The sequence below is a fragment of the Camelus dromedarius genome, chromosome 33 (assembly GCF_036321535.1).
Source record: "Camelus dromedarius isolate mCamDro1 chromosome 33, mCamDro1.pat, whole genome shotgun sequence".
In the NCBI taxonomy this organism is placed as follows: domain Eukaryota; kingdom Metazoa; phylum Chordata; class Mammalia; order Artiodactyla; family Camelidae; genus Camelus; species Camelus dromedarius.
In genome coordinates, this window is record NC_087468.1 from 8,273,326 (window position 1) to 8,288,750 (window position 15,425).

The 15,425-nt window shown below is 50.8% G+C and overlaps 1 protein-coding gene across 50 annotated transcripts in view; it reads right to left on the minus strand.

Annotated features, from left to right (window-relative positions):
- The window catches only part of MAP4K4 (mitogen-activated protein kinase kinase kinase kinase 4), a 141,922-nt gene that overhangs the window by 16,530 nt on the left and 109,967 nt on the right, over positions 1-15,425 (minus strand). For 4 of the 50 annotated variants that reach the window (XM_064481792.1, XM_064481793.1, XM_064481791.1 and 1 more), the window contains 11 exons: positions 14,533-14,670; positions 11,721-11,807; positions 10,967-11,182; positions 10,054-10,215; positions 7,431-7,664; positions 6,371-6,477; positions 4,909-5,060; positions 4,160-4,257; positions 2,295-2,470; positions 1,817-1,937; positions 650-841 (listed from right to left, as the gene is read on the minus strand). In XM_064481792.1, the coding sequence (XP_064337862.1) occupies positions 650-841; positions 1,817-1,937; positions 2,295-2,470; positions 4,160-4,257; positions 4,909-5,060; positions 6,371-6,477; positions 7,431-7,664; positions 10,054-10,215; positions 10,967-11,182; positions 11,721-11,807; positions 14,533-14,670 (1,683 nt within the window). The remainder of the gene's footprint in view (positions 1-649; positions 842-1,816; positions 1,938-2,294; positions 2,471-4,159; positions 4,258-4,908; positions 5,061-6,370; positions 6,478-7,430; positions 7,665-10,053; positions 10,216-10,966; positions 11,183-11,720; positions 11,808-14,532; positions 14,671-15,425) is intronic. The other 46 variants (XM_064481795.1, XM_064481821.1, XM_064481794.1 and 43 more) reach the window with 31 other exon arrangements.

Sequence of the window (15,425 nt, forward strand, 5' to 3'; positions counted from 1 at the left end):
ATTAAAAGCATGCCCAGACCTTTGTCCTTCTTGTTTAACAACCTAATTTCCTAGGTTTCCCCAAAAAGCATTTGGCCTCTTAAACTGAGTGATTATCAATTTCAAGGAGAGACGTCCTTTTAACAAGGTTGGCAAAAACAAGTAAGAGTAACCAACCAGGAAGCCCCCCACCCACAGCAAAAACCAAAACCCCCACACAGTCCTTTCTGAAGGAGGTGCCTGTCTGTCCAGATAAGGCCAAGTCTGCTTAAGCACACTTTTCTCTATTTTATATATTGGATAAATAGAATGAAAAAGGCAGATTCTGCAGATGACCACCAGAATTTCATGCCAAATACATATTGGATCTGAGAACACAGCAACCGTTTCATTTAGACTTTTTGAAAAATAAACTGAGTAAGGAAAGCCATGCAACTACATTTATCTAGAGAAAAGTAAACAGTGAACTGGCAAGTTTGTAGGGAATTTGATCCAGGGTTAGGGTCTGTATGCAGATCTGAAACATGTTACTTGGGGGTGGGGGGAGGGGGGTGACAGAAGAAGGCGGGCGGGCAGGGGAGGTGAGGGCGTGGGGAGGTCTCTGCAAACTAGCTACCAGGCCGTGCTGGTCCTACCCTGGGAGAGCAGCCAGCTGTGGTGCAAGACATACCTCATTAGTAGTGAGCTTGTCCTGGGGTGTCTGTGGGGACATGGTGGGTGTCGGCTGGCTGGAGGATGGGGAGGAGGAGGTGGAGGAAGTGGAGGAGGAATGGCTTTGCTGTAAGAGATCTGGCAAGAGGTGAATGCGACCGGCAAAGCCATTGCTCTCATGATGGCTGGCGCGCTTTTGGTCAACTGTACTCTGCAGAGAAAACAGGCACACTGGGCTCGCTCAGGCACTGCCGACCCTGCCTACCGCCCTGCTGACACCTGACCCTTCACGGTGCTGTGCGACTCCTCTACTCTGTTACGTCACCAAAGAAAAGCCTGGAGGAAATCGGCCGGAGTGGCTGCCGCCTCCCCGCCGGGTGCCTAAGCTCAGCCAGCAGCACTGAGTACCTCCCCTGGCAGCCATCGTGCTCAAGGCACTGGCTGTCGGGTCTGGTGCATGTGCCACACTAGCGGCTCCTATCAAAACGCTGGCGGGCTTCCCCCCCCCCCACCGCTTTTCTTCTTAAATCTTTCTGTCTAAAGCTCTAGAAAGTACCCTGTCTCTTCTTTGAATCCTGGTCTTTTCCAGACCAGATCCTTCCCACTCTCTATCCGAAGGCAAGGCCACAGCATGAAAGACACTCAGGGAAAAGTCCAAAGGACTAGACAGGTGCCCTGTTCTACATGAATGAGAAGCGAATCACTTTTCTTCCATCTAAGCTAAGAAATGAACAGACAGTTGTAAAACTTGATAACCCAAACTGAGCACATCTGGGTGGGACACATATAATACTCAACAAGGGGGAGACTGACATTTGAGCACAGAAGGGGGACCTCCCCACCCTTTGGCTCCAGGACGGCCCCTGCCTGACTCAAGAGCCGGGAGCTGCGTGCGGAGCCGCTGGCTGCCCCGCCCAGGCCGGGCTCTCCCTCAGTGCTTCCCTGCACTAGGACACAGCTGCGGGCTCGGCGCCGTGCGGGCCATGCAGAGGAGCAGGATGGGCACACTGCCGGCTGCCTCCGGGACACGCAGCACACCTGCCTCCCTCGCCCCGGACACGCTGCCCTCGGGTCTGGTTAACATGACAACAGATGACGATGTAGGAACAGCGTGAGTGAGTGAATGAGCAGTGGGTTAATGACTACAGGAGCAGCTCAGCCTCTGACAGCGAGGACACGTGGGTACCTGGCGGACGATCAGGGTGCCCTCCTTGGATGGGGTCATGGCTGGTTCGCTTTCCACGTCGTCGTGGACAATCATGGTTTTCACGGACTCCGTTTCCCCGTTGCTCAAATTCAGAGATGACCTATTGAGACAAAGTCCGGAAGTGAAGGCCATAACCCACGAGTTGAAGATACACCGTTTAGATTGTTCACCTTCTCAGAGTCCTAAGATGAGATCAGGCTGCAGATATAAACCTTCCTCGAGGTAACTGAGTTGCAATTTCCCTTTTATAGTGAAGAAATGAAAACAGACACACAGAGGGTGGTGGACAGAGGCACAGACACGCACACCAGGGCAGAGAAGGGGACATAAGGCCATCTCCTGGCTCCAGTGGAACGTTAGGTGTTCACAGGTCCTAGGAGAGGCTTGGAAAACCCCGCTTCCACGTGGAAAGAGGGCTGAGGGGGACACGCATCCTCGCAAACACAGCGGGACTGACGCTGCTCGGGGGTCCTCCGGTCCAGAGCCCGGCTCCTCCGCGCCCTCCTGCTCCACGTCGTCGTCCTCCTCATCCGTCGTCCCCGACTCCTCGCTGGAGGAGGAGTAGTCTGTCACCTTGTGTGGTGGCCGCACGTCTTCCACTGCCCGCAGCTCTTTGGCCAGCGCCGTCAGATCCTAGCGAGGGGGACAGACAGAGCCAGGTGAGGGAGGCAGGAGCAGACGGCACGGGTAAGAGGTGCTCCCACTCAACTGCGGATGGAGCGGCTGCGCTGGGTTTGGGAGACTGTCCTGCACAGTGTTTACTGGGGTCGTGTGAAAGGGAGCTCTTCAAGCTTTGGACAGAAAAAGACCCCCAAAAGTCACAAGATGAACAAAAACTAGAAAACATTTTAAAAAGTTAAAGATGGTGCATGTAGTTCAAACTTACAGCCAATAAAAAAAAAAAACGAAGAAAAACATCCACTTATGAGCTGACAGCATTTTTTTTCCAATTATAAGGTGAGGTTCGAGATCAACGAATGTGTGCAGAGCCTTGTAGTTTGTTATAAAGACACCGGCCCCCATGACAAAGTTTTTTTTAAAGGAGGCTTTCCAGAAATCAAGATTCTAGTTCAACAGGGGTGATTTAAAGTATTTGTTTTTATTTTTAACTGCAACTTTTATTTTTAAGAATCTCCAAGTGAACTTAATTTAAATTCCTTTACAATGTTAAGAGTGAAGTCACGCTGTATTCAGCTCTCAGCAGCTTCACTGACCATCCATATCCTGCCACCCTCATGAGCCAGGCCCTTGGTGTGGAGACTGAGGAAGGTCAGCGCGTGCGGCTGCAGGCAGGCGGCTCCCCCGTGAACACGCACGTCGGCCGGAGGAGCCCCAGAGTGAAACCCATCATCTTCCCTGTTCTTCTGTACTGAGATCTTTTAAGACTCAATTATTCAACTATAACTTCCAAGCGTGATTACTATCTATATTCTACATTTTCATACAGCAACCAAAGTATCTATCTTTCCACTCAAAAATTTTCAAAGTAAAGAGTTGAGAGCAAGCTTTTCTCTGTGCCTGAGCCTCCGAGGTAATGGTGATGGAGGACCAGCCTGGAGGCCTGCCAACAGCCTCACGAGTACAGCAGTGGCTTTTTAAAAAGTGGTTTTAAAAGGCTATATTTCGTAATAAAAAACGCATGCAGCAAATTCTGAGTGTTAAAAAAGATGAAGCGAAAGTCTAGGGTGTTTTACTTCTAGAAAAGAACAAAGCAGCAGCTGAGGAAGCAGGAGGAATGACGTGGGGCAGGTGTCACGTTTATGAAGTGGCAGTGGAAGCAGAGTTCAGAGACGGGCTTACCACTTCGCCCTGCAGTCACAGCGGGTCCATCGGGCCAGAGAGCCACCATCGACGGAGACACAGCACAGGAAGCGCGGCAGAGAGAGGGAGGGGGCACAGAAATCAGTTCAGCGGGAAATCAAACTCCAGCAGGCCTAACCCACAGTGTGCACAGACGGGTCGGCCACGGCAACGAGGGCCAAGAAGCACGGGAACCGGTCACCTCGGCCGCTCCACGTGCCCCAGGGCAGATGTAAATCACAGGGGAGCTTAAGAAGATGATGTTAAAAAACTTATCCTAAAAGCCAGTATTTTAAACGCCCAACTCATCAAGAACACATAAAGACTGATGCTAATAAGCAAAGAGACAGAAAAGATTGTCTTTCTTTTGTATTTTTTACACAAATAGAGGGGCTGTGGGTGTGTGAGAGACAACGGCCTTCCTTGTAACCCCTCAAATCTGCGAGGCCCCGTTACTAACAGCTTTAAAAGAAAGTTCTCACAAGTTTGAAAGAAGTAAAACTGATTTTGTGCAATTCTTACAGCAGGCTTGAGAGGCCTGAAAACTTCTTTTTTGTCTTCAGGCTTTTTTGCTGCATTTTCAAGGCGCTGAGATGGAGAGCCCTCAGATTTGGACGATGCTGTGAAGTTCAGAGACAAGAGGCAGACACGTCAACACCTGAGTGTGTGCTACGAAGCAACCCCGCCCACCTGGCCCTGCCCCCCACTGCCCACTAGTCAGCCCCACTCAGGGCAAGGTCCCCACATGCAAGTCTGAACCCCAGGATTTCTGACGCCTTCCTAAGAATCCTCCAGCGTCACCCTTCACTAACTCGTGCCCACAATGCCTTGTTATGCTACAGTGACACAGCAGAAGAAATATTCACTAATCTATTATTACGATAGGTTAAAATAACCAATGTTGATGACAACACTGGTGGAGTTTATACTGAAAAGAGTGGGTGCAAGTCTCAGCCTGGACATTTAGCTGATCACCTTGGGCAAGTTACCTAATCTCACTGACCTGCAGTTACGTGAATCTACAGAATGGAGACACCACACACACACACACACACACACACACACACACATATCTGCACATGAAGTGCTCTGCATGTCAAGCTCTCTAACCTTAACTCTTTATTATTAAAGTTATGATGACTGTCAGTGTCATCAGAACCTCACTGGGACGCTGTGACACACGGCCCTGACCCCCATGTTGTTCCAGGGTCAACTGTGCTGACCACAGCCCGACACGATGCACAGGGAAGGCAGAAGGAAAGGCCTCCTACATCTCACTCTGAAGCGCTCCCCGGAGCCGCTCTGGGACCCGGGGTGGGAGCCGGGCTGGGATCCTGAGTTGCTGGACCCCGAGGAGCTGCCGCTGCCAGGCCTGGGCACCAGCTTCTCCACTCTCTCCCACAGCAGCCGGGGCTCGATGCTGCTGTTGGACAAAAGGAGAGAACAGCCGACGCGTTATCCCAAGATGCAGCGTCAAGTCACAAGCACGCACGGTGTGCACTGGGGGCTTTGAAATGTAGGAAAAAATGACAAAATCCACCTGCAAACAGCACTGATCGTTAAATGCACCACAAGTTACAGTGATGTTATTCACTCAATCTCAGGTATCTTAACGAACCAGCAACGCTGAAAGATATTCCACCACTAGCTGACCTTCATCAGCTGTGAGAAGAAATGCTACTGTTCGGTCTAGAAGTGCCATTATTTCTCTCATAGCTACAAACTCAGTTTACTATAAAAAAAAACCCACCTATATAATAACGCACAAAATCACACCATTCACGGCACCAATCCATCACTGCTCTCAGCAACTGACACTCATGCAGTCCCCTCCCTTGTCCAAGAGCTGGGCTGGAGACGCGACAGAGAACACGGGCCATGGTGCAGCCCCAACTCGGACACACCACCACACGGGTTTCCTAGGTAAGAATGAAGGCGCAGACGCAGGCACGGGAGAAGCCCGCTGTCCACCCCTGCAGCGTCTGGGCTGTCATCCACCTCACTGCGAATGGTACATGCGGCACCACGGACACAAGGCTGCCTTCGGAGGTTCCACGCTCATCAAGGCGGGAACAAGCCTCACGACCTCGTCCTCCTCTGAGGCCCTGGGCCCTGGAACTCACTGAGATGATGGGAACGTTCCACGCTGAGCCGGGCAACAGGGCTGCCACCAGCTGCACGTGCTTACCAAGCACCCGAAATGGGGCTAGTGCAGCTAAGGAAATTCAGTTTATCTTTACTCAATTTCAATTAAGTTAAATTCAAATTTAAGTAGTCTCGTGTGGCTCATAGCCATTGTATACAACAGAACAGCTCTGGCACCTGAAAATATTACCATTATGTGGTTAAGTCACGAGTCTACTGCAGACTGTAAGTCAGCCCCTGCCTTCTCCATGGCCTGTGCGTGGTTTCTGCGCCACTCCCAAGGCCCGGGACCGCCCTCTAGAGAACAAGCTCTCTCGGGCTACAGCTCTCCAGGACCTCCCTTCCCCGTTGCTCCTTCGACTCACAGAGACAGGTGGCCTTCCCTTTAGAACGGCCACAACGACCGAGCTGAGCCCCTCTTCTCACTGCGGGTCAGCTCGATGTTATTCACGAGAGTGGACTTCACAGCGTTTTCTCTGACAAGCTACTCCTCTCTCTGTCCCAGAACTCCCAGGTCTGTGAGCATCTCTATGAGAGCAGGGGACACGGACTGCAGGAGACTGTCCCCAGGCGCCCCTCCTCTCTCACCTGGTGGAGTTCCTTTGACCTGCTTGGCTGTTCTGCTGTCCACTGCCCTGCAGCGGGGAGTCCCGACGGGACAGGACAGGGGACCGAGACGTTGTTCTCACAGGGACCTTTGGGTACAAAACACAGTGGTTAAATTACCGAAAACATGAGGGGGAGAAGACAACAGATTTCCTACCAAAACATCTCCCTGAGGCAGTCTTCATCACTCTGGCCTGACAGTCACCGGCCTACCCCACCCCACCCTTCTCTGCCCTGCGCTGATTCAACAGAGACAGGAAATGCAGTCAAAGGCGTAAAGGAGCCAGGAACACCTTTCTGTGCTTCTGTGACACTTAAGTGGTGCTGGCACTGAAGCTGCGGCAGGGGACATAGAGTATTTTGCTGAGATAATGTGAGAATTGGGAAAATAAGCTCAGAGAAACCAAATAATGGGCTGCAAATGGATCAGCAGGAAACAAAGACTGCAGGAAGCAAGAAAATATTCAGAGGAAGCAAATTCCAAGTGGAGGAAAATTAAATTGAAATGTGCCTTTTTGTTCAATTTCAGCATTAAGTAATTACAAAACCAAAAATAAAAACAGAAACAAAATTAAAACAAAACCCATCCAAATAAAAACAAAAATCCTCAATTAAAAAAAAAATCATTCTTTGAAACGTATGTTAATTTTTTTCCCTTTTAAGACCTCTTCAGAAAATTTTGACTTCGATAATGGGATGAAGTCTACTTTCGTAGCTTCTGTATAAATTTAAACGAGACAGCTGCTGAAATGTACTTTTGATTCTATTTGCTCTAGCAGCACACTCTTTATAGGGGTGTTCTTAAATTATCTCGTTCCCTTGTGCTGAAATACAGTTAGCAACAACAGTGAAATGCTCATTGGCCCAGCGGGATAAAGCTGCCTCATTACGGAATTTTCTCCCCAGCATAAAAAGTTCCTTTGCAATTTCATTGCCCCTTAATTCTGGTGACATCACCACACCCTTAACGGAAATAAATACTTAAAAAAAAAAAAATAACAAAAAGGAAAAAGAAGCACACGTCTGTCTTTCTGCTTCTTACCCTTGGAGGCACCTCGTCACTGTCTGATCTAGACCAAGCCTTTTGGGTGGGCTCAGGTACCTCCGACTTAGAGTCAGAACTCTGACTGAGCACCTCACTGCGGGAAGGTGGACATGGGTCCTGAGAGCGAAGATGGTGGTGTGCAAATTTGGGAGGAGAAGGGTCACTGAAGGAATGGGATCGCGAGACAGGGGAAACATTGTTCTTGAGAGACGCCAGGTGGGACCACTGTACCTTACAAGAAAACAAAACACACAACATTCAATGCGTTCTGCAGAAAACGCTTTTCTGGTCAATACCAAATCCAAGCAGGAGCCGGGGCAGAGCACAGGGGCGGCTCAGAATTAGGTCGGCCAAGCAGGGAAACAGTTACACTCTAAGCGGAGAGGTCTGGGGAGCACACTATGCGGAAAAGAACAAATGCACGTTTATAAGGAAAACTCTCAATATCCAGACAGATGTTACATACAGGTAGCAGTAAACATAAAGATTTAAAAAAAAAAAAAAAAAAAAAAGAAAAGAAAAGAAAGAAAAAACCTCCTACAGCGCCCTGAGGGGGTCAACCTGCTACGTGCACTTCCATGTCAAAGCGGACTGGATGGACAGAGGAAGGAAACCACAGGACGGACACGGCCAGGCGTGCAGACCTCTCTACCATCCGCACGTTAGCGGGCAGGGCAAGCTTTCAGACCCAGTGACAACAGAGCCACACATTTACTATGCAAAGACACCCCCCCCCTGCATTCTGACAGACTGTACAGTATAACTTAAAAGCCGCCAACTTTTCAAATACAGCAACAATTTTCCTTCTTTCTTCTCCCAAGTCTTAAAACACTCAAACCCTTAATAACTCCATATGTCTTCATACTAGTTAGGAAAAAAAGAACTTTATTTCTTTAGAAATATACAGCACTCTGATGGATGGGGGAGTCCATCTACTTGACAACTGAAGAAATAAGACAATTACTTGTCAATGGAGTTTCTCTGGTTGCTTTTAAATTGAAAAAGCAATCTCTGGAATAACCCGCAATTTCTTTAAATTATAATTTTTGTTTTAAAATAATTGTTCAATATCACAATTTACATAATTCTAGCTATACACCTATTATACCACTGCTATGAAAACCTTAAATACCAAATCACGGATGGCTCTACCCTGCCGAACGTGAGATTCGGAATTAGTTCCAGGCCTGTGGTTTCTAGGTGAGAGTCACATAATCCCAGACTTCTAAAATGCTGAAGATTTTCAGCGGGAAGCCATGTAACTGAAAATATTACCTGTAGCTATAATTTAAAAAATGAGTTTTAAAATGAAGTCCTACACGAGAAAAAGTTTTCTCTAAAGTATGTTTCTGTAAGCATAGATTTCAGCCAAAAGCAATTTTAGATAGAAAAGGGGACAGGGACACTCTTTCTAGGCACTGCGCTAATTAATCATTAGTATGAAAAGCAGTCTTCATAATTCAGGAACTCCTGTTTTCTAAACTGTTACTGGCCACAGAGGTAAGATTTTCTCTCTTTGGTGAGTTTAACCTTCATCAGACCTCTTCCACTGGCCCCTCTCCCCTCCCTTCCCACATCCTGCTTCCCTCTGAGTCCCTGTCTGTTCCCCCTTCACTCCCCGGAGTTGCCCGCCTGCTTGTGGGCAACTCTTCTGTGAATCAGGAGCTGCTGGTTCCACGTAAACACCGCCCTCCCACACCCGCCCCGCCAGGCGTAATCCTGGGTCTTCTTTTTCACTGTAAAACTGTTCCATACCAAGGATGTTTACCGTAAAGTACATTCAAATCCTCATCTGGGTTTTGTTTTTCAGAACTTCTGTCCCACAACACATGCAAACATCAATGACAGGTAAACTCGGGCTCAAGAACTGTTCCCAATATTCTAGACTACATAGCTGCACAGGGCAAAACGCCCAAGAGTCCACTATTTTCAGCAGGAGTGGGAACCAGTGTTTTAAGGACCCCTAAGACCTCTGACATGGGTCACCTCTGCTATCTGCTCTCTCCTCCCCACCCAGACAAGGCAGAACCTGGGACTGACCCAACACCTTCACCCTGACCCCCTTCAGGGAAATCCACCCCGACCCACTGGATCGTAACCTTTTTTTTGATATTGAATCTTTTGAGAATCTAATAAAAGGCCCTTTTCCCAGAAAAATATATACATTTGGACAAATCAAAATTTTCTACATGGAATTTCAGAGCCGCCCACTCGTGGAACTGGCCAGCAGCCAAGGATCTCAGGTTAAAAAAAGGTCCAGGGTCTCCCCCTACGTACTTACGGCACTAACTTTCTTAAAAAATCTCAACCGAAAAGGCTGCGTTCGAATAAGGAGGCACTGGTTTACAAATATGAGTCAGAGAAGGCAAAACGTTAAGACTAAGGGAAGAAATCACTGACTGCAGATACTCTTAATAAGCACAACCACCATCTTGAGAAAGAAAACCCCGCTCTTCCCTTTCAGCTGAGGCTACACCCTCTTCGGCCTTCAGCTCACTCCTGCTAATCGCTTCTCTTTCCAAATGTGCTAACAAACCAAACTGAGTATTTCAGGCAGGCTGGTGGCTCCGTGCACTGTCCCGTGAGCCTCCGCAACCCACAGCCAACTGGCCGTCGCTACCTGTGGCTCGGCTGGTCTCTGCAGGGCAGGGTGCACACACTCGGAGTTGCCATTGGAAAAAGACTCTGATCTGGAAGGCACTGGTGGCTCCAATACTCTGCCTGTCTGCTTAGACTGGGCTTCAGGGGAGCTGTGGTTAGTTTTCCTAAATCTATCTTCCACCTGCATCAGAGAATTAGAAGACATAACAACTCAGGGTTAGTAGGGGAAAAGCAGAGACACCAAAGAAAGCCTGAAAGCACCGGGACCCTAAAGAGACATCTTCTGTTTTCTTCAATTACAAGAATAACACTGGGCTAGGATTTGATTCAGAATAAAAAATACTTATGGAGATAAAAATTAAGAGGCAGCCTTGACAATCTCCCCCTGGCAAGAGTTCTAGGAGTGCACATGACGATACACCAGAGAACAAAAATTAACCTGCCGCAGCCAACGAAACAACTTACTGAAAGAGTATCGTCAGGAACTAAAACGCCTTTCATTCCACCAAAAACAAAGGCATTCCGGACCCAGCAGAACACCGGTTCCAAGAATCTGCTGTCCCACCTCCAGGCCCGGGTTCTGCGCACTGGGGGCACCAACCAGCACATGTTCCTGGCGGCCCCCAAGGCCCTGCTTTGCCGCACCTGCTCCCAGAGGCTCAGGCGGCCCGAGTGCCCCACTCAGGAACAAGCCCTGACAGCCAGGAGCCAGTGAACCGGGCAGGGGCCGCCCCATCTCGTGGGGGCTCTGCAGACACAGGCACCCCCGGCCACCACCCCCTCATTCCAATGAAGACAGACTCCGCCACACACTCCTCTCCCCCCGCCTGGCTCAGTGCTCACCCCCTGGTTCTCTAGGCAGAAACACTGACCAGCGAGGAGCAAGCAACTCGGCCCCCGCACCCCCCAGCTTGGCCGTCGCCCGGCTGTACCTCCCGGGCCCGCTCGGCCGGCTCGTGGTGGGCCTTGGGCTCGGCGGCGTGGAAGCTGGGCTTGGTCCTCTCTTGCGGCGGCGGCGGCTGCGGGGGCTGCGGGTGCGGCCTCCGGTGGTCGTGCTGTAGAGACAGGAGATAGGCTTGTTCTTGCTGCAGCTGCCGCTGGAGCCGCTCGGCCTGCCGGTGCTCCTCCATCTCCCGCCAGCGGCACTCCTTGGGGGGGAGAGGACACACTTAGTGCGTGGCTCCGGGGGTGCGCCCAGCCCGCCCGCAGTGTGGCTTCCTGGAAGACAGGCGCCTCCGCTCCTCTCCTTGGACAGAGCCACGCGGCTGGGCCTACCTGGCACTTCGCCTGCGGGGAACCCTGCCCACGGGCGCTAACCACAGTACCCCTGCACGGGGTGAGAGACCGCAATTACACGCCGCCTTCGGTGGCTTCGAAGGGTACTTCGAGGGTTCTAGGTAAAAGCCCTACGGCAAGGTGCTTTGAACCTTCTGCCCTCAGTGTTCTAGCTTGTTCACCGAGTGCCAGGTTCTGCTCAAAACCCTGTCTGTCGACCCAACAAGAACAGTTCACCAAGTCACAGGAAACAGACAGATGAACAGAGGCCACCTCAAGATGTGCCCAAAGCGGTGAGACCACGGGGACGTCTCCCCGTGAGCCCGCTGCCCACGGTGCTCTGGTGGTGGGCACAGCCACGCCCCGCTCGGGGACCCCCCGCTGCAGCCCGGGACGCGCGCGGGGCGTTACCAGTAGCACGGCCTGCTCCTGGAGCAGCTGCTGCTGAAGGAGTTCCAGATGCCGCTGCTCCTCTTCCAGCTGCCGCCGGATATACTCCTGTCACACAGAAATCACCCGGCAGGCAAGTCACCCGCAGGGAAGCACCAGGGCCGCCCCAACGGAGCGCCCCAAACCGCCGGCCCCGGCGTCTCGGCCCCTCACTGATCCCTTTGGCGGTCAGTAGCTATAAATCCTTCAGCTGAGGGCTTTCCCAAGAACTTCAACTCAGCCTCAGAGATCTAAAGCATGTAATACGTGATGGTATGGACCGCCGAGACACCACACGGGGGTGCAAGGCGCCGCACTCCTCCCCGCCAGGACGGCCAGCCCCACGGCGACCGGAGCTGACTCAGAAGCCAGGCGCTCTCATCCCTCAGTGTCTGCTTGACGGTCACTTGTAAGCAGCGTGAAATGCCAAGTTTTTAAAAACCCAAACCCAAATCCTGCTTAATACTGAACAAAACAAACATGATCTGTGTTTTCTCTGACAACAGAGAAGGTACCTAGAGTGACTACACACTGGGAATGCAGACAGACTCCTCCCAAGTGAACGGGCCCAGACTTAGTGTGTGTGTGTGTGTGTGTGTGTGTGTGTGTGTGTGTGTGTGTGTGTTCATGAGAGGAGAGAGAGGAGGGCTGGGGTGATGTGTATAAATCTCTGTAACAATGCAAACAGATAAACACATTCAACACACATTACGTAAAGAGGAAAGATCCATCCTCCAAGTCTGACAGACTGGGGCATCAGGAGACACTGACCTATGACAGCAGACTAGTCTCCAACAAGCCCTCGACCCCCATGTTCTCAGTCTCCTCATCTGAGAGGTGAGAACCAAGAACATTCTCTCCTAACTCTCCAGACTGTGAGGCTCAAGTGTGAAATACATACAAAAAGTGTGAACACTTTACAAACAAAAGACATTTCATTTCTTTTCAACAAGGGGAGACACACTGCTCTGGAAAGGGAGCAGACTGAAGGGTCTGTTGGGGAAATTTCATTTTGAAGTTCAGATGGTTTCTTCACAGTGTCCACGGCTGATCACCCACTTGGACCACAGTGGACACCTTAAAATAAAGTAGCCAGACACCTGGGCTAGGCAGGAGTTCTAGGCGACCACTTGTTCTGGCTGAGAATGCTGGAGAGCAGACATCACGACATACATGTCCATAGAAACTCTTACTTACAAAGAAAATTTAGCCCAAAAAAGCCAATCGGGGCAGAGGGGAAGTGCATAGCTCATTGACAGAGCATGTGCTTAACATGCATGAGGTCCTGGGTTCAATCCCCAGGCCCTCCACTAAAAAAATAAGTAAGTAAATAAATAAACCTAATTACCCCCCTACCCAAAAAATGAAGAGGAAGAGCTATTTAAAAAAAAAAAAGCCAGTCTGGATAAACTGTTACATGCAAGGCCACTGGCAGGGGCACCGTGATCCCAAGCCAGACTCCAGGCCCACTGTGTAAGCCTAACCCGCCAACACAGCGGCCACGGCAGAGAGGACCTTGACTCCCACCTCGCCCCTTCCCCGCACCAGGCAGGATGCTTCTCTGCCTTCACATCACAGGGACACCTGGACAGCTCACCCCAGCCCAGATCACAGGGTCCGGGCACAGAGACCACAGTGTCACAAGTGCACAGAGGCCCCCACAGCACTGACGCGGGGAGCACCTGGGAATAAAGCGGACTTCTGACGCTATTTTTGTAAAAGAAGGGGTGAGAACACTGGCTGTACACAAAAGCCACCGATTCCACTAGAGCACTGAAGATTAGAACTACATTCACACTCTCTTCTCCCAGACAAATTTCAAGAATTGTCCCTTGGTGACTTAGTTTTTTAAAGTTTTATGTCTTCTCCTCTTTGTAGTCCCTAAGTATAAATCACAGTATGAGAAGCAAAACACACCACAGGCAACTGGCCAGTAATGTCAGTAAAGTTACAGAAAGAGAATCACTTAAATTCCAACAAACAGTGGTATGCAGACCCAACGCTCGGAAAACCTGAGGCAAATGATCAGTATTAAGGACAGTGGCTGAATAACCCAATGTGGACGTTAACACCATCGTTTGTAAGCGCTGTTAAGTATGAATGTCAGGTATTACTTAAATTGGTCCCTATTCATATTTTTTTTCCTTTATTCGAAGCTCTTAAGAGAGTAATCGATTCAAAGACATGAAAGGCAGAGAGCCTGTGACTGGATTCACGAGACGACACAGACGACAAAAAGCACAATTTCTGTTTGCACAGGTGGGTCAGGAAGCACAGCCCTGAAGACAACAGTACCTGACACTGATAACATGCCGTCAGGTGTCACTGAGACCTCATCTTTTGTGGGCCAATGTTATCAGCTGTTGTAACGTTACATACGTACATAATGAATTGTATGCAAACACTTACTACAATATCCAATTAGTCACTGGATACTTCAAACATTTCTCATAGGAAATGTCTCACAGTTGGTTTTAAATTTCACTTTTAAAAAAGGTTAATTATCATCCAGATATTTGAGGTTCAAAGCATTTACGCCAGACCCAAGAAGACACATTCAGAAATCATCATGCTAGTGGAAGACCACGCAGCTGGTTTCCAGAGATTTGAGTGCAGTGAGCTACGGGGCTGTGTGTAAAGACAAGAGTCCACGTGCGGGCCTGCTTCCAACTGCACTCCTGCGTTTTCAAATCTCTGAGTCCTGAACACATGTGTGCGTGTGTGTGCGTTTTCTAGCCCAGACTCCCGCAGTCTGCAAGGACAGACCCCACAGGGTCCCGCCTGGAGCACTGACCTGCTCTCTCTCCACCCTCCGCTTCTCCTCCTCGGCCCGTCTCCGCTCCGCATCCTCCAGACGCCTCTTCTCCTCCTGCTCTCGTCGCCGCTGCTCTCGGTCCTGCTGCCGCCGGGCCTCCCGCTCTCTCCTTTGTTGCTACGTGAGCAAAGGTACCCGGTCAGCAGGCCTCCCACCGCGCTCTCAGGACGCTGCGCTGACGAGGCCGCGTCTGTGGACCCCACTCCACGGGCCAGATCTCCCCACGCTGCCCTCGGCCTAAGTACTGGTCAGAGCCCGGCTCTGTTTTGGTGGCAGTTATTCCCCACGGAACGTGGAGACAGGGGATTTCTTACCCTTGAGCATCACTAACCGTCACCCAGGACCCTTAGGCCAGAAGAAAAAGCAATGACTAGAGGAGAACAGAAGCAGCGCAGGAAGGAGAGGAGCATCTAAAAGGGGGAGAAAGGAAGCACCAACCAGGGAGGGAGGTGCTGCCGTCGATGCGGACAAGGGGCCCGCCATCCTCACCACGGACACAAAGCTGCCACCGAGCACGCACTCCCCGCAGGTCTCGCAGGCCAGGCCAAGCACCCACGATTCCTTCGCCTAATGTGAGTCTCACAGCCACCCCAGGACGCAGGCACGTCACTCCCGCGCCACAAAGGAGCGAATGGACTCAGAAGAGTGGCGTACCCAGTGTCGCCCAGCTACTAAGCCCCAGGTCACGGCCTCTGCCTCCACGCTGACCCAGCACCACCTGCACCCCGTCCCCAGGTGAGCCCCGGGCTCGCTCTCACAGCCTCTCCTCTCCCACAGCGCAGAGTGACGTGTCTCACCTGGCCTCGGACGCCCGTCGGTCAGCAAAGCACGTCCACCGCGCGGGGCGTAAAATCAGCCGAGTCCCCCCGCGA